This window comes from Rattus rattus, chromosome 1 (genome assembly GCF_011064425.1).
Source record: "Rattus rattus isolate New Zealand chromosome 1, Rrattus_CSIRO_v1, whole genome shotgun sequence".
Lineage (NCBI taxonomy): Eukaryota > Metazoa > Chordata > Mammalia > Rodentia > Muridae > Rattus > Rattus rattus.
Window position 1 is genome coordinate 57811042 of NC_046154.1, and position 22824 is coordinate 57833865.

At 41.3% G+C, this 22824-nt stretch overlaps 1 protein-coding gene across 1 annotated transcript in view; it reads left to right on the forward strand.

The window, feature by feature from the left end:
• Tek (TEK receptor tyrosine kinase) overlaps positions 1-22824 on the forward strand; it is a 69298-nt gene that overhangs the window by 8767 nt on the left and 37707 nt on the right. The window contains exons 2-7 of the mRNA XM_032893354.1: positions 2504-2632; positions 4911-5062; positions 12705-12849; positions 13112-13267; positions 15649-15783; positions 21545-21832. Coding sequence (XP_032749245.1) covers positions 2504-2632; positions 4911-5062; positions 12705-12849; positions 13112-13267; positions 15649-15783; positions 21545-21832 — 1005 coding nt within the window. The remainder of the gene's footprint in view (positions 1-2503; positions 2633-4910; positions 5063-12704; positions 12850-13111; positions 13268-15648; positions 15784-21544; positions 21833-22824) is intronic.

The window sequence follows — 22824 nt, forward strand, 5'->3', positions numbered from 1 at the left end:
GTGTGTAGTTTTGCCCTCTACAGGTCTTAGCTGTTCCTGTGGGCCTGTGTCTTGAGTTCACCAGGCAGGTCACTTGCAGCAGAAAAGTTGGTCTTACCTGTGGTCCCGAGGTTTGAGTTCGCTCGCGGGGTGCTGCCCACGGGCTCTCCGCGGTGGCAGCAACCGGGAAGATCTGCGCCGCCTCTTCCGGGAGCCTCCGTGCACCAGGGTTCCAGATGGCCTCCGGTGTTTTCCTCTGGAATCAGCAATGTGTGTAGAGAGCAGTCTCTTCTGGTTTCGCAGGCCTGTCTGCCTCTCTGAAGGTTTAGCTCTCCCTCCCACGGGATTTGGGTGCAGAGAACTGTTTATCCGGTCTGTTTCCTTCAGGTTCCGGCAGTGTCTCAGGCAGGGCTCCTTCCTCTCCTGGGTCCTCTCCCACGGGAGCCCAGAGGCCTTATACAGTTTCCTCTTGGGCCAGGGATGTGGGCAGGGGTGGGCAGTGTTGGTGGTCTCTTCCGCTCGGCAGCCTCAGGAGTGCCCACCTGACCAGGCAGTGAGGTCTCCCTCCCACGGGTTTTGGGAGCAGAGAGCTGCTGCGGGCCGGGATCCGCCCTCTTTAGGTTTTTAATTTGTGTTCCCTTGGATTTGTCTGACTGTGGGCTGCCATGGTCACACCCAAGGCCATGTGCATGTTGTGCCACATCTGTGGTCCTTCCCTGAAGCCCAGTGTTATTAAATATGTTTCCATGTTCATATTGGCCATCTATATATCCTCTAAGAGATGTCAACCTAGGTTCTTTGGCCAATTTTAAACAATTATTTATTTATTTATTTATTTATTTATTTATTTATTTATTTACATCCCGAATGTTGCCCTCTCTCCTGGTCCCCTCCTTGTAGAGTTATTTCCCCTATTCCCCTTCCCTTCAGCTCATGGGAGGGTGGCCCCACAGTATTCCCTCCCCCAGCTCCCCAGTATATCAAGTGTCTTAGAATTAGATGCTTCCTCTCCCACTGAGGCCAGATGTGGAAGTCCTCTGCTACATATGTGCCCGGGACCTTGGACTAGCCCATGTATGTTCTTTGGTCTGTGGCTCAGTCTCTTGGAGCTCCTAGGGGTCCATATTAGTTGACAGTATTGGTCTTCCTGTGGGGTTGCCATTTCCTTGAGGGCCTTCAATCCTTCCCCTAACTCTCCCAAAGGGGTCCCTGACCTCTCTGCAATGTTTGTCTACAGGCATCTGCATCTGTTTCAGTCAGCTGCTGGGTAGAGTTTCTCAGAGGGCTCCTATCTGCAAGCACAGCATAGCATCACTGATAGTCTAAGAGACTGGTGCTTGCCCATGGGGTGGTTGTCAAGTTGGGCCAGTCACTGGATGGCTTTTCCTTTGGTCTCTGCTCCATCTTTGCCTACTCTTAAAAGACGTGTTTTCTTGCTCTTCCATTACTCGACTTCTCCTATGTACTAGACAGAGACTCTTATGTATGTGTGGCCTACAGCTCTTTCCTCCAGCCCACTGATGGTTCTCCACTCTGTTGACTGGAGCAGCCTTTTAATTTAATGCAAATCTTATTGTCTCATTGGCTTTTGTTCCCTGATCTTTCCTCAAATTGATTAAAAAAAGATTTTCATGTTTTCTTCTAATAGGTTTTACAATTCGAGGTGTTGGATTTAAATCATTAATTTATTTTCACTTGATTTTTGTAGGGGGGTGGGATGACAAATACATTTTATTCTTCTACTTGTGGTTGCCTATGTTTCTTCCACAGTATTTATTGACATGACTGTCTTTTCCCATTGTGTAGTTTTGTTCCTTTACTGAACCAATTGACAATATATATATATATATATATATATATATATATATATATATATATATATTTCTGGGTTTTCTGTCCATTGGTTTATGTGACTGTTCTTTATGCTAAAATGTGATTTCGAGTACTATAGCTTTATAGTATAATTTGAAATCAAGAAGTTGTATGCAGGGGTTGGGGTTATTTAGCTTAGTGGTAGGTGCTTGCTGATTTTTTTCAAGGCCCTGGGTTCGGTCCCCAGCTCCAAAAAAAAAAAAGAAAAAAGAAAAAAAAGAAGTTGTATGCTACCTCTGGTGTTGTTACTTCTTGCTCAGTGTTTTTGGTTATTCTGATTTTTTTATATGAAAATAACATTTGTTTTTGCTCCAATGAAAACTGAAAAATGAGAAGCACACCATTCCTCTCTTCCAAATGTCACTTCCCCTTTAAAACCTCCCTGGTTTCCTCTGCCCACATACATTCCACCCTGATTTCAAGTAGTCTTTTTCAGAATACTGTATTGTGTAGTACGTTCTATTAGAAAGTTACTTAACTATCTGGAAAGAAAACTGACTAAACTTTAAGTCTCAGTAAGTCTCACAAATGGCACATTACCATGTACAATTCAGCAAAGTTGAAATGGAAGGAAACTAAAATTCGCCGTTGAGAGCCTCAGTTTTCTCTCTTCCTCTACACTAACATTAGTTTATGACACTTTTGCTTGCAGCATGTCCATACGGTCACTATGGGCCAGACTGTAAGCTCAGGTGCCACTGTACCAATGAAGAGATGTGTGACCGCTTCCAAGGATGCCTCTGCTCTCAAGGATGGCAAGGGCTGCAGTGTGAGAAAGAAGGTAAAGCAAGGTAACATGTGGTCAGGGTCGTGTTCAGCATGTCTGAGGAAAGCCCTACTGGTGTAATTCTTACCCTGGCATCACCAAAATAAAACAACATTCTGTGTCTTCCAACGGATCTGTAGTAGTTTCTTTGCTATTGCTGCGATAAGACATCATGACTAAGATACCTATAAAAGAAGTTTAATTTAGCTTATGGTTCCAGAGGGTTAGAGTCTCTGATGGCAAAAGAAAGGCTTGACTATAGATACTTGGAGTAGCAGTTGAGAGATATTGTCCTGATCCATGTGCAGGAGGCAGAGATAGCAGGGTGGGGTGAACAGAATACAGAGGAGAGTACACTGGAGATGTCCCAGAGACTTTTAAAACCTCAAAGTCATTACCAGTGACACATTTCCTCTGACATCTCCTAGTCACCTACACCAAACGGGACAGTCCTCTCCGAGAGCCTAACCTCTAATATAACTCTGATGCACATGCCCTCTTCTGTTTTGAATTGTTCTTCTCTTTTTAACTGAAAACATTTAAGAGACACTCTAGGAAATGAGGGCTAGAACACTCACTTCTAATCCTGACATTCCTAATCCTTCTCAGACAGTTCCACTACTCGGGACTAACGAGTCAAAACCATCTGAGCCTATGGGGCTCACTGTCCTCCACACCAGCACAGGCATCATAGTACCCTCATTTCTGAGCAAACCAAATGCTTGCTGAGATCTTCATAGACACTTGCTGGCAAAACAACCACGTACATAAAAACAGTAGAAAAGGAGCATGTAATACATTCTACAAGGGTAAATGTGATTTAGAAAGAAATACATTTCTGGTTCAGTCTTTGCTTAGAGCAAGGCAGCAGCTGCCTTGGCTTTTTGTCCCTCTGATGAAATGGCAAGAAAGTCAGCAAGATGGCCTACAGGAGAGATCATACAATGTGACAAGACACCAGAGGGACTGAAGCACAAGAGTTATTCCTTTTATGCTAATCTACTTTTGAGTGAACTAACTGTGTTCCTGTAAGGACTACATCAATTTTTTCTGACCCAGTGACTTGACTGTCTTGTATAGATGGCTCATCTATGAAAGCCTTCGCACTTCAAAACACTGCCATATTAAAGGTCAAGTTACCAGGACAGACATCTTTGGGAATACACTTAAACCAAAATCCAATGGTGCTAACATCTCTCGATTTAATTAAGATAATCAGAATTTTCTTTTTTGGTAGAAGACTTTGCACTTTAATTAAAAGTCAATTAATTCTCAATGGTGCAGGTACTAGGCACATGGGTCCCTGACACCATCCATTGCTTTTGTTAATACTGGGAATTTTTTTTTCTTCATTCAGTATGGCAGCACCATTTTTGATTTGACTGTTGGCTAGAGATTGCTTTGGGAGCATTTATCTCATGTCTGTGACATAATTGTATATAATTTAAATCACTCCATTCTTATTATTTACACATCACTTACAGATTTCTAAAGTGAAAGACCTCATAAACTTCCATACTGAGGATCATTTCGTTGATGAGAAACACTGTGTGGCTGTTTCCTGATTTGAGGAACTTGATTATTTATTTATTTATTTATTTATTTATTTATTTATTTATTTATTTATTGGTTGATTGATTTTATAAAACTTTCACTTTAAAAACCAAGATTGGGACTAAATGCTAGGTTTGGGGTAGTGTGTGGCTATGAGGATTATTTTATATTGAGCACAGCACCATGGCAGAAGACCATGCACTTTGAATTCAGGAAACCAGAGCATGAGTCTGGGTTTTGAGGTTCAGTCCCTTCTTCTGTAAAGTAGAGATATTAATAGAATCCTCAAACTTATTAAGCAATGATAGGTTAAAATAGTTATAAAGCTCTCAGATAGAGTGGGTTTTTGTCTCTTTCTGTTGCTGTGACAAGATATTCTGACAAAGGCAACTTAAGAGAGAAAGGTTTGTTTTGGCTCAAAGTTCAAGGTACTCCTCCATCATGGTGGGGAAGCCAAGGCATCAGGAGCTGAGGAAGATGGTCACATTGCAACCAGAGTCAAGACCCAGAGAGCAATGAGTGATGGTGCTCAGCTTGTTTCCTGAATGTCCCAAGTATGTCTTCTCACATCAAATAACCTAATCAAGAAAATCTCTTGCAGACATGCTCATAGACCCATCTTCCAGGTGATTGTAAATTTTGTTCATTTAATGTAACCACAGGGAGTGATCACCAGACTAGCTATTGTTGTTATGTGAAGATTAGACTGCATTGTTTTAAAATGTTTTTTTAAATCTAGGCAGGCCAAGGATGACTCCACAGATAGAGGATTTGCCAGATCACATAGAAGTAAACAGTGGGAAATTTAACCCCATCTGCAAGGCCTCTGGCTGGCCACTACCTACTAGTGAAGAAATGACCCTGGTGAAGCCGGATGGGACAGTGCTCCAAGTAAGAACCATTCTTCACTACGTCTGCTTAGCACCATAAGACTGTTTCACTACAGCAGTCTGTCTCCGAAAGCTGGATTTTACTCCAGGGCTTAACCCCTTCCTGGGTGGTGTGTTGTCATCTTAGATAAGTGCCATGTTGCACGTATTAAATGCAGGTACTGACTCACTGTAGTCTCACTTACTTCCTCTGTATGGACAGTGCTGCAATGCTGGGTTGGGAATTTGTCATCACAATGGGGTCGTCAGATCTGAGTGTCAAGGACAGCCCCTATCCTACAAAACTGTCCAACTGTGTGTGCTGAACTATGTACAGGTCAGATGATGTGAGACCCCTACATTGTCTCCTCTAAATCCTATATTAAGAAGAGCAAGGAGGTCTAGGGGTCACACAGGGATCTTGAAACCCATGAATGAGTAACATACTGTGCTGTCATGACAAAGATTTTGTAATATATTGAGAACTATGTGTTCATTCCAATCATGAGTTTTTTTAATTGAAAATAATTTTTTTCACACAGTATATTCTGATCATGGTTTTCCCTCTCTTGCCTCCTCGCAGATCTTCTCTACTTCCCCACCTATCTAACTCCATGCCTTCTTTCTCTCTCTTTAGGAAAAAAAACAGGTCAAAACAAACAAACAAACCAGAATAAAACAAAGCAAACACAAGAAAAGAAAACAAACAAAAAACAAGAAAAACACATACCCACTCAGAGATACACACATTCACAAACACCATAAAAACACAAAATCAGAAATCATAATAGACAAGCAAAAGACAACAAATATAAACAACAATCCCCCCACACAATCAAAAAATCCAAACAAAGCATTATGAGCAAAATGTTTAAAAAAAATCAGAAGTTTTGCTCATAATGCTTTGTTTAGGTAATTTTTGTCTTGGCCCTTGTCTTAGTTAAGGTTTTATTGTTGTGAAGAGACAACCAAAGCCAAGGCAACTCTTACAAAAGCAAATGTTTAATAAAAGCAAATGTTAAGTGGAGTTGGCTTACAGTTTGAGAGATTCAGTCCATTATCATCGTGGTGAAGTACGGCAGCCATAGTGCTGGAGGATCCAAGAGTTCTACATCTTGATCTGCAGGCAGCAGAAGGGGACTGTTCTCTCCAGGGAAACAGGAAGAGACTCTGGGTCACATTGGCCAGACATGAGCATACATATGAGACCTCAAGACCCTGCCTTGACATACTTGACAGTGACATACTTCCTTTAACAAGGCTACACCTCTTCCAAAAAGGCCATAGCTTCTAATAGTGCCACTTTCCATGGGTCAGGCATATTTAAACTACCACAGCCATCTTCTAGACACAGGGCTTCTATTAAGTGGGGCTCCATTAGAGAAAACTAATTTTTCCTTTGAAAGTGGTTGTCAATTGGAGATAGCTAGGTTTACAGATGGGAGATTGTGTGTACTTTCTCTCTCAGCACAGGGACTCAGAACACCATCTGAATGTTCCAAGGTGTCTCACTCTCTATCCTGTTGAGGGTCTTCATATTTGTTCCCATCTGCTGTAGGAGGACTTGATAATGGCTGATCAAGACGCTGATTTATATGCATAGCAGAATGTTGTTAGGAGTCATCTTATTATTATGTTTCTTTGGCAGAACAGTGGTGTTTGGTTTTCCCCTTGGTCCCAGTGAGCAGTGTTAGGCATGGATTCCATCTCATAGAGTGGACCTTAATCTAACCAGAGAGTGATTCGTTACTCTCCTGACTTTTGTGCCACTATTGTACCAGTATATTATACAGAAAGGTCACTATGGTAGGTGGAAGGGTTTGTGGCTTGGTTGGTGTTACCTTTCTCCTCTGATAGTATACAGAGTATCTTTCTGTACCAGGGACACTAGTCATTAGGGGTGGAGGTCTAGGTAGACACCAGCTTGACTTTTCAGTGCTCAGTGAGTAATGTAAGAGTTGTCCTCAGCAACAGGGCCTTACCATCAGTCGTGGAGACCAACAAATAGTCATGGCAACAGCCTAGGTTGTTTGAGGGTTTCCATGAGACCCCTTTGGCCAACAACTTGGTAGCTAGAGAGCTCTAGCTGAGGCTTTGTCTCCCCATTGAAATATTCTATTCAAATATTTTTCATGTATTTCATGTAAAATTTTCATAGTGCTATATGAGTTTGCACTCCCAACCAGCAATGGATGAGTCTTCCCCTTACTCCATATTTTCACCCTCATAAGCTGTCATTTGTTTGTGTGAGAATCTCTAACACACTTCTACAGTTGTAGGCTTCTATGTGATCCCTAAAATGTCCCTTAGTTTTAGCTGTTCCTCTACCATTTCCCTACCGCCTCCTTCCTCTCCCTTTTCATTTAACCATCCCATTCCAATCCCTCCCCATCTCTCCATAACTGTATATGCTATTTCCATCTCCTCTAGTCCTTTCCTCTATACCCAACATCTGTGGTTATATGGACCATAGCCTTCTTTAACACCTAATATTCACATATGAGAATACATGCACATTTCATGGTTTCATTTTTTCTTACAGCTGAGTAACATTTATTGTGCAATTTTAATTTTAAATTTTAATTTAATTTTATTGTGTAACATTTTCTTTATACATTCTTCTGATGAGAAGCATCTAGGCAGTTTCCAAATTCTGGCTATTTAAAGACAGCAGCAAGGAGCATGAATGAGCAAGTGTCTCTGTAGAAGGATGAAGTATTCTTTGGGTCTAGGCCCAAGAATGGCATAGCTGGATCTTGAGGTAGATCTATCCCCAGTTAACTGAGGAATCACCACCTTGATTTCCATGGTGCTATACAAGCTTGCACTCCCAACCAGCAATGGACGAATCTTTCCCTTACTCCATACTTACACCATCATAAGCTGTCATTTGTTTGATGTGAGAAGAGACACATTAACTGTGGATGGTCCCTATCTAAGATTCCTTTTCCACACCCATGTGGTAAGTGTTTCTCCATAGTTCCCATTTGGGGTGTGGTGAGATTAAGGTCCAGTCCTAGACTGTGAACACAGTTTCCCTAGTGTCACTTACTGAAAAAAAAAAACTGCCCTTGTCCCATTGCATATTCTTAGCACTTCATTGCAGATAAGCTTAATGTAGACATGGGGTCTACTTCTCAGCTCTCTATTTCTCCATTGGTCTGTGCTTCTTATCTCATGTCAAGGCCATGTTGTTTAAATCACTAGAGTTTTGCGGTATAGATGGAAATTGTAAGGACCCTTGCATTTTGTTTTTGTTCAGTTTTTCTTTGCTGTCAATTCATTAATATATGTGTGAGCCTGTGTGTGTATATAGGTATATGTGCACTGTATAGGTCCAGGAGCCCACAGAGGCCAAAAGAGAGTATCAGATCTCCTGGGACTAGAGTGACAAGTGGTTGTGAGCTATGATGTGAGTGCTAGGCATGGAACCCACATTGTTTGAAGGAGCAATAAATGCTCTAACCTCTGAGACATCGCTCCAGGTTCTTTGTGGTCTTATTATTGTGTGGGTTTTTCAAATATAAAGAGTTTCAAAGATTAGGAGTTTCACTGGTGTTTTTACAGAGAGTGCATTGTTTGCTTCATGTATTATGAACCATTTTAACAGTATTTATCCTATTTAATCATAAAGACACGATATCTTTTCACATCTTTTAGCAATATTTTATACTGTTTTTATTATAACAAATTTTTACCCCTGACTAAGATTTCTAGTTCCTTATTGAATAAGAATGGTAATAATGGAATACCCTTCTCTTGTTCCTAATCCTAACAAAAATAATTTGTGCTTTTCCCTATTTAACATAATACCAACTATACATTTTTTATGTATAAATTTTATTTTTTTAATATAGGGTTTCTTCTATTCTGAATGAAGAGTTGTTGGATTTTTGTCAAAGACCTTTTCTATATCTAGAGAAATAACTACATAATTACTCTCCTCTAATGCCTATAATCTATAATTTTCTTATTTTGTTGTATCTTTACATGTTTGAGGTATCAGAGTAATTCTAGCTTTGTAAACAGAGTCTGGTAATGGTCCTCCTTTTTCTATTATGGAACTCTTTGAAAATCTTCAGTCTTAGTTATTCTTTGAAGGTTTGGCAAAATTCACCAGTGAATCCATCTGGGCTTGTTCTTTTTTAGATGGGAGACTATTATTATTATTATTATTATTATTATTATTATTATTATTATTATTATTATTGCTATAGTAGACCTGCTTATTGTATATCTGTTTAAACTATCTCATCTTGGTTTAATTTTCATAGAATATATGCATCTAAATAGCGACATATTTCTTTAGATATTTCTAAGTTAGTGGATGTCTTTATGTTCTATTGCTGCGAAGAGACAACATGATCACACAACTGTTATGAAGAAAACATGTAACTGCAGCTGGATTACAGTTTTAGAAGCTTAGTCCATTCTCATTGTGGCCGGAAGCTTTGTGGCATGCAGGGAGACACGGTGCTGAGTTCTACATTCCACTGAAGTCCATAGGCAGTAGGAAAAGAGAGACTTCGGTCTTGGCTTAGGCCTTGGAAAACTGCAAAGCCGACTTCCAATGATACACTTACTCTCACAAGACATCTTAATTCCTCTCAAGTAGTACCACTCCCTGATTGCTAAGCGTTCAAATACACGAGCCTATGGGGGCCATTATTAGTAAAGCCCACAGTGGAATATCTGCTGTAAAGTAAGACCTGAAGATTTTCTCCATGCCTTTTGCTATCTTTTGCAATAGTTTCTTTTTCATCTCTAATTCCATTTACTTGGGTTCTCTCTTTTGGTTAATTTGATGCTCCATTTTGTTTATATTTTAAGAGCCAATTCTTGTGTTTTTCATTCTCTGTATTTTGTTGTTGTTCTTTGTTTCTATTCATGGATTTCTCCTCTGATTTTAATGATTTCTGAGCATCTACTGACTTAGGGTCTGGCTTCGTTTTCTAGAACCTTAAGGTGTATCATTAAGGTAGTATCTTGTCTTTTGTGGATTTCTTGTAGGCAAGAAAGAAATGGTTCCTACTTTTTTTTTAAAAAATAGTATTTACTAAAAAAAGGACTATGCCTTTTGAACAAGAAATCGAGACCATTAATATTCGAGTTAATATTGAAAGGTGTGTATTGATTCATGCCATTTCATTGAATTTGTAATGTTTGGTAATTTTTTTCCTCTCTTGATTGACTATTATTTTAGTGTGGATTAAAGTCTTCTCTGTAGCGGTAAATATTAAAAAAAGAATCTCTACCATCCTGCGCTAAGGCTGTCTTCCGTGGGCCATATGACATCTGTGGGGTATTTTTCATCTCAGTCAACAAAGCGTCTCACCTGCTAAGCTCCCAGTCTCCATCCCACACTGCTGATGGCTACTCTCTGACCTCGACAGCAGCCGCCCTCTTAAAACTCTATCCTCTAGTTCCCAAGGCAGATCGCCGCCATGCCACTTTCATAAAGAGACTGTCTATCTCACGGCTCTCTTACTTCGGACTCTGCTCACATTCCCAGCATGCCCCCTGTGGTTACGGTCACAACTCCCAGTTACCCGTTGAAATCAAAACTCAATCAGCTTGTAATTTAGCACTCAGATTTAGATCTTAAATTCTCAATACACAAAACGTCCACACAAAAAACTCACAACCAATTGATAATGATATAAACTGCCTACCTAAATAAGACAAATTCCTATAAAAATCCATCCCTTAAGAAATAAATATTCATAACTGCCCGTGGCCATTTAAGGTCCTTCTTCTCTGCCTCCACATTTGCTTTTCCTTTCTTTTCCTCTCTCCCACCTTGCAAAATACTCTGTCCCGCCTTCCTTTCTCACTGCCCAATCACAGGCCCTGCCTTATCTTGTGCCAGCCCTCACTTGCATATGGACATGGACTACACTTGCACATGGGTATATGTGTAGCTTTGTTTTCTCTGCAGGATTCCTTGGGTATTCAGGACTCATTCAAGTATTTTCTATAATCCTGACTTAGTGGTTATAAATTCCGTTAGTCTATTTCTCATTGTCAGATGTTTTGGATTTTCTTTGAGGACAGATAGGTTTGCTGAGTGTAGTTTTCTGGGTTGGTAGTTGTTGTCTTTTCGGACCTGAAATACTTCTAGTTCTGCTGACTTCTAGTACTTTTAAAGTTTCAGTTGAATATCCGCTGTTATCCTAATAGACCTGTTTTTATATGGGACGTTTCTCTTTTGCTTTCAATACACTTTGTCCCGTGTATTCAGTGTTCCTAAGTATAATTAGACAATGAGGATTTTTATGGCCAGTCTTTGTGGTACCTAAATGACTCCTGTATCTGGATTGACATGTCTTTTTCTAGCTCTGAGAATTTTTTTCTATTATAATGTTTTATATATATGCATATATATGTTTTATGCTCTATGCCTTTAGAAAGAAATTCTTGTTCTATGCCTATAACCTATAGATTTGGCCTTTTCAGAGTGTTTCATGTATTGAAACTCCCAGTTTAGCTTCTTACTAATTTAGTGTTGTCCTAGTTTGGTTATTGCAGTTCCTCCTCCTTGTATTCAGTTTTAGATATTCTGTACCTGGAGGCTCTTTTCTTGAGCACTGGTCTCGGGATATAGGTGTTTGGAGTCGATCTTAGGCTTAGTCTCACTGTTAGGCACTGAACTCCAGGTAAGGTCCCATGCTCAGCTTCCTTCTCTGCTCCTTGGTTGATGGAATCTTGCTCCTTGCTATGGCCCAAAGGTCTCGGTGATGGAGGCACTTCTTAGCCAATAAAGATCCAACAGTTTAGCTTACAGAGTACAAACATGTGTAGTGGGGCAAGGCTATGAGGCTCTGCCTGACACTGGCCTTCACTGCGACCTGCCTGATTCTAGATAAGGTCTAAGAATTGGAGGTCATCTTCCCATCCCTCAACGGAAGGGTGTCATCTCTTTCCACACTATGTCGCTTGGAGTTGGGGGAACTCCAAGTAAGTTTACTTTCTTCCTTCTACAGTATACCTTTTCTTATTTCCATGCTAAAAGTCAACATTTTCAGGTTCCTTTTACTTGATTCCCTCAGCTCTCTGAAGGCATTTTGGCGAGTGAATAGCTCTTTGGCTTTATTGTTCTGTGAAGAGACCATTGCTGGAACTTCTAATTCAGCTGTCCTCTTAGTCTTCTACCCATAACTTTTTTGCATTGCCTGCCTCATATTTGCACAAAAGGAAACTGGACGTGTGATGTTAAGTATCTGAGGACATGGACAAAAGGAATAGAGACACATGTGTCTTTAGATCCACGTATCTTTTCCCTTTGCACCATCCCTAACAGCCCCTCAAATAGGCAGGAAGCTACTTTGTCCTTCTAACCTACCACATTAAAAAAGGGAAAAAAATGTTACCCAGGGCAGTTTTAAAAGAATTGAACTCCTTGCTGGTAAGTGTTTATTCAACACTTTCAAACACAAATACAACAGCAGGATCTCGGAGGGCACCAGTCCAATACAAACTTTCAGGGCTGCTACAATAGCTTTGGAAATAAGCCAGTGATTATATTAGCATTGTGCTCAGCTCCTCAGTCTCTCCTAGAAAACTTCCTACTAAACAATGAGCTGGAGTATGTGTCGTGAGCCTTTGTGTGTAAGTACCCCAAGAAATTCTAACTTTGTGTGTGTGTGTTTGACTGACTCTTCTAGCCAAATGACTTCAACCATACAGATCATTTCTCAGTGGCCATATTCACTGTCAACCGAATCTTACCTCCTGACTCAGGAGTTTGGGTCTGCAGTGTGAACACAGTGGCTGGGATGGTGGAAAAGCCTTTCAACATTTCTGTCAAAGGTATGTTTCTTGCACTAGGGCAAGGGCATTTTCTTGAAGCAGTGATGGAGCCTGCTGAGTCATGGCCCCATTTTAAGCCTTCACGTAATTAGAACCCACTGGAGGATTGTGGAAGAGGGCTCTTTTAAGGGATCGTTCCAAAGCAGGGATGGTGGTGGGGAGACAGGATTGAATCGGAACTCTTGAAGAGTTAGCTATGAGATTAAGCAATAGCGCACCCCTAATGCTTAAGAATGACGCTGACTGCTAAAATTGCATTTAGTTCTTCCAGAGCCCCTGCATGCCCCAAATGTTATTGACACTGGACACAACTTTGCTATCATCAACATCAGCTCTGAGCCTTACTTTGGGGATGGACCGATCAAATCCAAGAAGCTTTTCTATAAACCTGTCAATCAGGCCTGGAAATACATTCAAGGTAAGGTTTGGATGCAAAAGGCACCAACTGGAGGTTTAGTACCAGAAAAAAAAGATGTCCCCTATATACCAAAATCGCCTAGCCATATCAGCCCATGCTAATAGAAGAACAAGAATACTTTGGTCCATGCAGAAGCCATGAAAGTTCTAAGAATGACTTGCTTAATACCACTGAGCACTCTGGCACACAGACGTAGCCATCCATTGGGCTACCATTTATATCAGCATTTCTTCTCAGGCCTCTGAACTGCCAGTCATGACTTTAAAACTCTACCACGCCTAGCTGTGGTGGGAAGTGTGATTATACCACAAGAACAGGAAGGTCTACGGCCATGATGGAAAGGCAGAGGAATTTAATCTGCCTGAATCTTGAGAGCAATTATGTCTGCCGTGTTAGATGCACCCCACCCTGCCTCTCATTTCTTATCTTGTCTCATCCTGAAGACACTTAACACAGAGGGTTTTATATTAAAAAAATGACTCTGGAAAAATTTAGTCTGTAGAGAAAGGATAGCACTTAGGGTAGGGAAAAGAGGGGGTGTTAGGATGAGAGCTGCTGGCCCCTCCCTGCCGCTAGGGAAAAATGCTGTAAACTAAGACAAAAGATTGTGAATGTCATGAAAAAGATAAATGTATCTTAAAACACATATTAGCTTTATTTGCTGTGTGATATGTAAAACTATAATTTTGAAAAAGTAAGTTAAAAGCAAAGAAGTGCAGACCAACAGGAACTTGATGTAGATCTCTCCTGAGAGACACAGACAGAATAAGGCAAATACGTAGGCGAATGCCAGCAGCAAACCACAGAACTTAGAACGGGACCCCTGTGGAAGGAATCAGAGAAAGAACTGGAAGAGCTTGATGGGGCTTGAGACCCCATATGAACAACAACTTAACCAACCAGAGCTTCCTAAACTAAGCCACCCCAAACCTCTTACATGGACTGACCCTGTCCAACCTCATAGGGTAGCAATGAATATCCTAGTAAAATAAGAAAAAGTGGAAGGGGGAAGCCTTGGTCCTGCTAAGACTGAACCCCCAGAGAACAGGATTGTTGGGGGAGGGCAGTAATGGGAGGAGGATGGGGGAGGGAAACACCCAATATGAAGAAGGGGGTTAGTCCCTGGAAACCGGGAATAACAATTGAAATGTAAATAACAAATCCCAATTTAAAAAAAAAGGTGGAGAAAAAATGTATATGTAAACATATATATATGAATATATATATATATAAATAGATTCCATACAAAAAAGATGTATCAAAAGTAAAGGTTATCTAAAATGAAAACCTGAGGAAATTTCTGCTGCAATTTGTCCTCTAATTGTACATATACACATGCAAACACACACACACACACACACACACACACACACACACATTACACACACACGCTCAAAAAATAGATTCCAAAGAACTGTAGAGGATCATTATATTTGATCACTTGTCTTCTTTAAAATTTTAGAAAATATAGACTACATTCATACATTCCCATGATTACCAAATTAAACCAAGAAAATGTAAATTGATCTATAACAAGTAATGGATTTTAATAATGAAGAAAATCCCAGGACTAGACACATAGTTTCTACCAACACTTTTTTTCACCAATTGTTTAATAAAATATAAAAGGAAGTAACACTACCAAACCCCTTCTAAGAAGTTGGTATTATCATAATATCCAATATAAAGACAGCTATAAAGACAGCGATGAAGAGACCAACAAAACAAATGGCTAAGAGAAAAGCACGTGCCAGTTGTTAGTGGAAAGTGATTGTAAGGGACTCTACATCCTCTCAGTGTGAGAGGATGACTATTAGAGATCCATTGTCTGGTAAAAATCAAAGAAAAACTTCTGGGCCTTTTTTCTCCAGATAACTTCATTGCAATCAGTTTATGCTCTTGAAAACAGTGAAAATAGCATTTTTTATATTATGGTAATTGAGCCCCCTAAGTATGGCATCCTATGTGGTAGATTTGCTAGGATTTAATTTTACAAATGAAAATGTAAAAATACCAGGCGGAAATGTATATGTGGCCTTATAATGCTAATGTATATACCAAAACCTAAAACTATACATGCTAATGTATATATCAAAATCTAAAACTATACATCCATATGTGTGTGTGTGTGTATACACATACACTAAAACCTAGAAATATACATGCTAATGTATGTACCCCAAACCTGGAAATACCTGTTCCAAGGTTCATTTCCTTTACATTTGAAACTGTATGTCCTTGAAGATGGAATTACCTCTTTATTTCACTAAGACACTGCTTTTTAAAAACCTAGTTTAGTCCACACTGCAAAGGCAGCCACTCTGGTTTTCGGAACCTAACAGGATGCATGCTGAAGCTTTCTGGACTTTCTCTCTTCCAAGTGATGAATGAGGTTGTCACACTCAACTACCTGGAGCCTCGGACTGACTACGAGCTGTGTGTACAGCTGGTCCGTCCTGGAGAGGGTGGAGAAGGACATCCTGGACCTGTGAGAAGATTCACAACAGCGTCTATCGGTCAGTGGAAGCCAACAGACATTTATTCCTGAGCTGGGAGGGAGGGGGAGGAAGGGGAAAGAGGAAGGAAGACCAGGAAGGGCGGTGTTGGGTGAGTGGGTGGGTGGGGATGGAGGTGGAAGGACTTTGCTGTGGAATGGGTGGGAAAGTGACAGGAAAGACTTGATACTTCAAGCCAAACAGTTCCTTTATTTGGGCTGGACTGTTGGTCCGTCTCCCTGGGGGAGGGGGACTGTGGCGGCTCAGGAGGACAGAGGAGGAAGCAGATGAGCCTTCAGGAAGGCAAGGACATCCCAGAGATTTACCTAGCAGCCACTGTGTTGAGCCTTGCCTTCTGTATATCGCCCCCCAGCTTCCTGTTTCCATCCCCTGGGGCCGCTCCAGGCTTCTGCCACAAATATGCTTCAGAAATTCAAGTTTATTTATTTTTTAGAAAATAATTTCTATTTTTCAAAGTAATTTGTGCCCATAGTTCAAACATCAAACAGAAGGAAAGGCTTTTGTCTAAGGAGAAGTCCTCCTCAGCTCCACCCCTCCTCCTCCCCCGTCTCGCTTCTTATCAGCAACTGTCTCTATGGAAAGGTATTTCTTACAGGGTTTACCTTCACGTTGCTAAGTCAGTGGTTTGGACATTAAGATCCATCAGAACCACCAGAAGAGTTTTTTAAAATAAATTGTTGGACTTTATTCCAAGTCTCTTAAAATTTTGTTTTATTATCGTGTGTGTGTCACTTTCCCCGCGCCCTGCATGCATATTATGTCGGTGCAATACATTCACGCAGTGTCTGTGGAGGTCAGAATGGGCATCAGATCCCCTGGGACTGGGATTATCACCCATTGTGAACCACCATATGGGTCTGGAGATCAAGCCTGGGTCCTTTAGAAGTGAAGTCAGTGCTCTTAACCCCTGAGCCATGACTCCAGCCCCATCTACCTTGAACCTTTGTTCCAATAGGTTTGAAACAAGGCTGTGGTTCAACAATTATAGTTTCTAATAAATTCCCCAGAGATGGTTAATGCTACTGCTGGCCTTGTTCCACATGGTCTGGATAATATGTATAGAAGCATCTCTCTCTCTCTCTCTCTCTCTCTCTCTCTCTCTTTCTATCCTCCCTTCCTTTTTTCTTTCTTTCATTCTTCCTTTCTTGTTATTTTGTTTTTGTGGTTTTGTGAATTTATTTTTTACTGTTTTATTTTTATTTGTGGCTGTTGCTGGTTTGTTGTTGTTGTGTTGTTGTTGTTGTTGTTGTTGTTGTTTTTAGATAGAGTTTCACTCTGTAGTCCAGACTAGCCCAGAATTCACAATATAGCTTACACTGGCCTCTAACTGTCATAATTGTTATGCTCCAGCCTCTGGAGTACTGATTTACATGTGCGAGTCATGCCTTATAGGACATTTCTTAAATTATTGTTGGTATTCAGTGGGCTTGCATTGTGGGAATGGAGGAACTCTCAATTTGTGCTGACTCCTTGAAGCTAATCTGACTTCCAGCTCTCTGCCACTCAGCGTCCTCCTTTGAAATAGTAGCGTGACCTTTATAACATCATCCTCTTGTCCTTTGAGTTGTTTGGTATATTTGGTCACCTTGTTGCTATCTCCTGAGGAGTGTTTTACAGTTGCAAGTTCTTGTGTGTTCCCTGCGTTATACAGCAAGTCACAACTGTTTACTTCTGCATTTGCTTTCTTGTCGCTTGGACCAATTCCCAAGACAACAGCTTAGGGAGGAAAGGTGCGTTTTGGCTCATGGTTTCAGACAGTTCGATCCATGGTGCTTCAGCTCTGTCTGTGTGGGCAGAGCATATGGATGGAGGAAGCCTGTAGCAAAGGGATCTTCTTCCCCTTATGGTAGATATGAAGAGCAGGGTAGAGGAAAGGGCCAGGCACCAAAACAATCACTAACCACCCACATCCAATAAGTTATTCATCTACACAGATTTTACTTCCTCCTTATTCTAGAATATCTAAAAGACAAACTACCACTATGAGCCAAGTCTTCAGTATATGAGCTCTCCAGGGGACAGTTTGTATCTAAGCTACATTAGCTTCCAAACACAGAAGCCTTAGCTCTAAGTCCCAAAGTTCTTATTGCCCTAGGCCCTTAAGGGAGAAGTTCATTGCCCGGGGCTTAGAGCACCAATGCCTAGCAGCTACTCACAGCTCACGAGCTTTGGTTGTTTGGTCCCTAGATGCTTTATCTTAACGACTCTCTGGGACCTTTCTGATGGTGGGGTTTGCAGTTCTTGCAAGGACAACTCTCACCCCCACTGTACCCCACCCCATTCCCTAGGCCCTGCTTTGTTTGTACATTCCTAGGATTCCTGCCATCTCAAACTTTTTTTTTTCTTTTTCTTTTTTTTCAGAGCTGGGGACGGAACCCAGGGCCTTGCGCTTGCTAGGCAAGTGCTCTACCACTGAGCTAAATCCCCAACCCCATCTCAAACTTTAATACTTCCACTGTCTGTCTGTCTGCACTTCATGCAGACTCTGACCTCCATTTCCCTGTAAACTCTCTAATTTCTTCAAGGGTGACAGTAAGAAATGACAACTTGTCACAATAAAAATTAGTATAAACTCCACAGAGAGAATCAAGCTTTCTCTGATTTGAGAGTAAGGGGTACCTACTATGTCATTATCCTGCACTCAGAGGCAAGTGGCAGTTAATTCTCCCACGGGTCAGTGTTGGATCAAAGGAGGAAGGTCACAATCTGACTCACATGGAAATTATTCACAGCCAGAACATAAAACACTCCACAGACCAGAAGCACTGCCATCAGTCCTCAGAATGCATTCCAGCCAGGATGCATTTAGAGGCCTCTTGGAATATTTCAAAGTACTCCAGGGGTCGGTGGAAAGGGAATTCTTGAGGTCCTCTTTTCCCACCAATTGAATTTTGCTGATTCTTGCTTTTTTAATTCATCTGGCACTTGAACTGTTTATGTTTTAATTGAGGTAGGAAGGCCACAGAGGCCAGGAGAGGAGGGGAGAGCTCATTTGCAGAGAAAAGAAAAGTCAAGGCTGGGTGAAGGGTAACTATAGCCTGTAATTTTAATTTTTTCAAACCTTATTTTTAATGATGGTTCTTAAAAGCTTTAACCTCCTTTGTAGCCCAACACCCACCAGAGGTAGTGGCAAAGAAAGGATATGGAGGAAGTGGACCTGTTTAGAAAGATTATTTGGAGCAATTCCCGTCTGTGTTGTCTGGGAATTGGCAGTTCAGTTCATAGGTTAGCAGGCAGTGGCGGCTTGATCCATTTGCAAACACCTCACAGATATACCAGCAGTCCAGCTCCATAGAGTTGGGTTAGCAACAGCGGTGACACGACCTAGCAAAGACAGCCAGGCCTCAACCTCTGCTAGTTTCAGCAGAAGGGACTAGGAGGAGCACCAGTAAACGTCTCAGCTGTGCCTCTCTCAGGGAAGCAAAGATCAGACCTACAAGCATTGTACGGCTAGCTGTACCAGTAAGCCACGCTCTGTCTCCATCACCTTGTGGGGTCCTATTTATACCCTCCAAACATCACGTGTCCTCCACATGCCCTGCATCCAGTCAGCCCTCGGAAGTGGCAAGAAGTTTTTTGGTGCTTTTCTCCCTATGGAGTCCGGAAAAATGCAGCTCAACTATACAATGCAAGGTGGACCAATACATGCATGTCGTACACAAAGAATCCATTCCGTCCTTTCATGTGCTTGCCTTAGCAGAACATCCTCTTTCCTGTGTCTGCTTCAGTAAAACATTCCTTCATGTGTTTACCCCAACAAAACACCATCCAACTGACTTCCCAAAGAACTCTTAAGTTTCCACTTCAACATCCTGAAAGGGAGGCTAAAGTGGAGATGGCTGCATTTGACGTTCCTCCTGCTACCAGAGCAAAGAATGAGGAATTATACAAGTTTTCTGACACTCACCTGTGTTCTCTTTATTAGCTATCTACATATCTATCATGGGTGGCTTATGCTGGGACTCAGACTCTAGAGGTTAGCAAAAGGGGGTAGACCCCACCTCTCTGCATTTTCCTAGATTCTACAGATAGATCGGAGAAGACCTTTAACATAAAGCCAAGCAAATGTTTGCCCAACTGCTTGTCTTCATTGGTTTACAATTAGAGGTAGGTAGATTTACAGGACCCCATTACCCGCCACAGCTAAGAATTTAAAGGGCTTTTCAAATTCTTCTTTTGAATGTCATACTCCGAAGTGTTGAAGTATTTTCTTTAAATATGAGTTTTATTAGACCACAGTGCTTGTAAGATCCTCATACCACACACACTCTGTCTGTCTGTCTGTGGATTATGACCACCATTAGTAAAGCATTGCCATCTAAACCATTAGTAAAGCATCTAAAATGTTCTCACTCTGCAAATCAATTTTGCCTCTAGTGGTGATAATGCCCCCATCCTGAGATCAGGAAGGAAGACTGTTTTTCCATGCTTTGAAAGGACTTTCTATCTGGGACTTATAAATCAATTACTATTATTAATTGCAATTAATAAGATAGACACATTCTTCCTTTGTTCGTTGACACGGGCCAGGAAAGGAAAGGAGGAAGGGAACAAATATTGGCAGAGTTCCTAAGACTTCCCAAGCCCTTTCAACCCATTACCTACCTCATTTTTTCTTCTGTGTCTGGAAGCTGAGTGTGAGTGGGCCATTTTACAGGTGAATTTAGGTTATAAATTTGCCCAGATTACAAAGTAGAAGTGGATGCTCCTGTCTCTCTAATTTTAAAAACCTATATTATTTCTTTTGGCAATTTCTCTGGCATTCAGGTGCCTGAACAATTGTGGGCAGACAACAGGTGTTTGTAGCCGATACTGCACTGTGGCCAGAATGAAGCTAGGGCTGGCTCCTTACCATAGTGCTGTGAACTTCTCCTTGCTGACATTTAAAGCTTGAAAACATCTTTCTCAAAGTGGCATTGAAACAAAAATCCACTGTGTTTGTTTCCATCAAACCCTCTACTTTCCTTTCCCAATTGTAGGCTTGACTCTTAGGAAGTTTCCACTAGAGATTTTACCCATATTACTATAAACATCTTAATTGATCTCCTGCTCTTATTTGTTGACAGTAATCCTTGGGATGGCTCTATAATTTCTTTGAAGAATGAAGACTTGCCCTCCTTTAGTCATTTACTATTGTAAATGATGCCATGAGGAATGTCTCCATGCATAAATACTTTTATCATCCTTTGGAATATTTCTTTTCTCAGGATAAATCCTTTGTAGTCAGGAGTTAAGGTCAAAGAATATAGACTTTTTTTCATTTTTTTTATATTAACTTGAGTATTTCTTATATACATTTCAAGTGTTATTCCCTTTCTCGGTTTCCGGGCAAACATCCCCCTCTCCCCTCCCCTTCTTTATGGGTGCTCCCCTCCTCACCCTCCCCCCATTGCCGCCCTCCGCCCAACAATCTAGTTCACTGGGGGTTCAGTCTTAGCAGGACCCAGGAAGCAGTTCCCCTTCCACTGGTGCTCTTACTAGGATATTCATTGCTACCTATGAGGTCAGAGTCCAGGGTCTTTTAAAGGCTCCTGAAAAAGTTACTCATGTTGCCTCAAGGAAGTCGTAGTCCTACATTAAAACCCCCCGAAGTATATGTAAAGATTACTTTGAAGATTTACTTGCTTATAGTTTTGTTTTTTGTTTAGCTTGTCAGTATTTTATATTATTCTAAAAGCCAAGATTATTCTGTGCAGCTGCCCTCTGGAGCTGTCATTACTTTTGTCCAACACGACAATAATCATCTTCTGGTCACTCCTAGGACTCCCTCCTCCAAGAGGTCTCAGTCTCCTACCCAAAAGCCAGACAGCTCTGAATTTGACTTGGCAACCGATATTTACAAGCTCAGAAGATGAATTTTATGTGGAAGTTGAGAGGTGGTCCCAGCAAACAAGAAGTGATCAGCAGAACATCAAAGTGCCTGGGAACCTGACTTCCGTGCTGCTGAACAACTTACTCCCCAGGGAGCAGTACAGCGTCCGGGCTAGAGTCAACACCAAGGCCCAGGGGGAGTGGAGTGAAGAACTCAGGGCCTGGACCCTTAGTGACAGTAAGTAACTCCTGCTGCCCCACCTCACCCAGCAACATTTGCCCACAACTTCCATTCAGGCAGTTCATAGATGACTGGAGGCTAATTAGTGTCCACTTAATCATCTTAACTTCCTACAGTATTATACTAGAAGGACCCACTGGGCTTTGGACCAGACCATGCTACAATTTGTCCATTCTTGCTGTGGATTTGTTTATTAGTAACAAGAATATCAGTAATAATAATAATAAAGTTTGCTAGGGCTTAAGCTGTTATATGATAGTTTTTAAGGATTATTGTTATTATGTATCTACAGTGGGTGCTGCTGGCATTCGCCTCTGTATTTGCTGCATTCTGGCTGTGTCTCTCAGGAGAGATCCACATCCGGCTCCCGTCTGCCTGCACTTCCCTGCTTCATCCATCCTGTCCAATTGGGTGGCTGTATATGTATGGGCCACATGTGGGGCAGGCTCTGAATGGGTGTTCCTTCTGTCTCTGTTTTAATCTTTGCCTCTCTCTTCCCTGCCAAGGGTATTCTTGTTCCCCTTTTAAAGAAGGAGTGAAGCCTTAACATTTTGATCATCCGTCTTGAGTTTCATTTGTTCTAGGCAACTAGGGTAATTCAAGCATTTGGGCTAATAGCCACTTATCAATGAGTCCATACCATGTATGTCTTTCTGTGATTGGGTTATCTCCTCAGGATGATATTTTCCAGTTCCAACCATTTGCCTCTGAATTTCATATAAAGTCGTTGTTTTTTGATAGCTGAGTAATATTCCATTGTGTAGATGTACCACATTTTCTGTATCCATTCCTCTGTTGAAGGGCATCTGGGTTCTTTCAGCTTCTGGCTATTATAAATAAGGCTGCAATGAACATAGTGGAGCACGTGTCTTTTTTATATGTTGGGGCATCTTTTGGGTATATGCCCAAGAGAGGTATAGCTGGATCCTCAGGCAGTTCAGTGTCCAATTTTCTGAGGAACCTCCAGACTGATTTCCAGAATGGCTGTA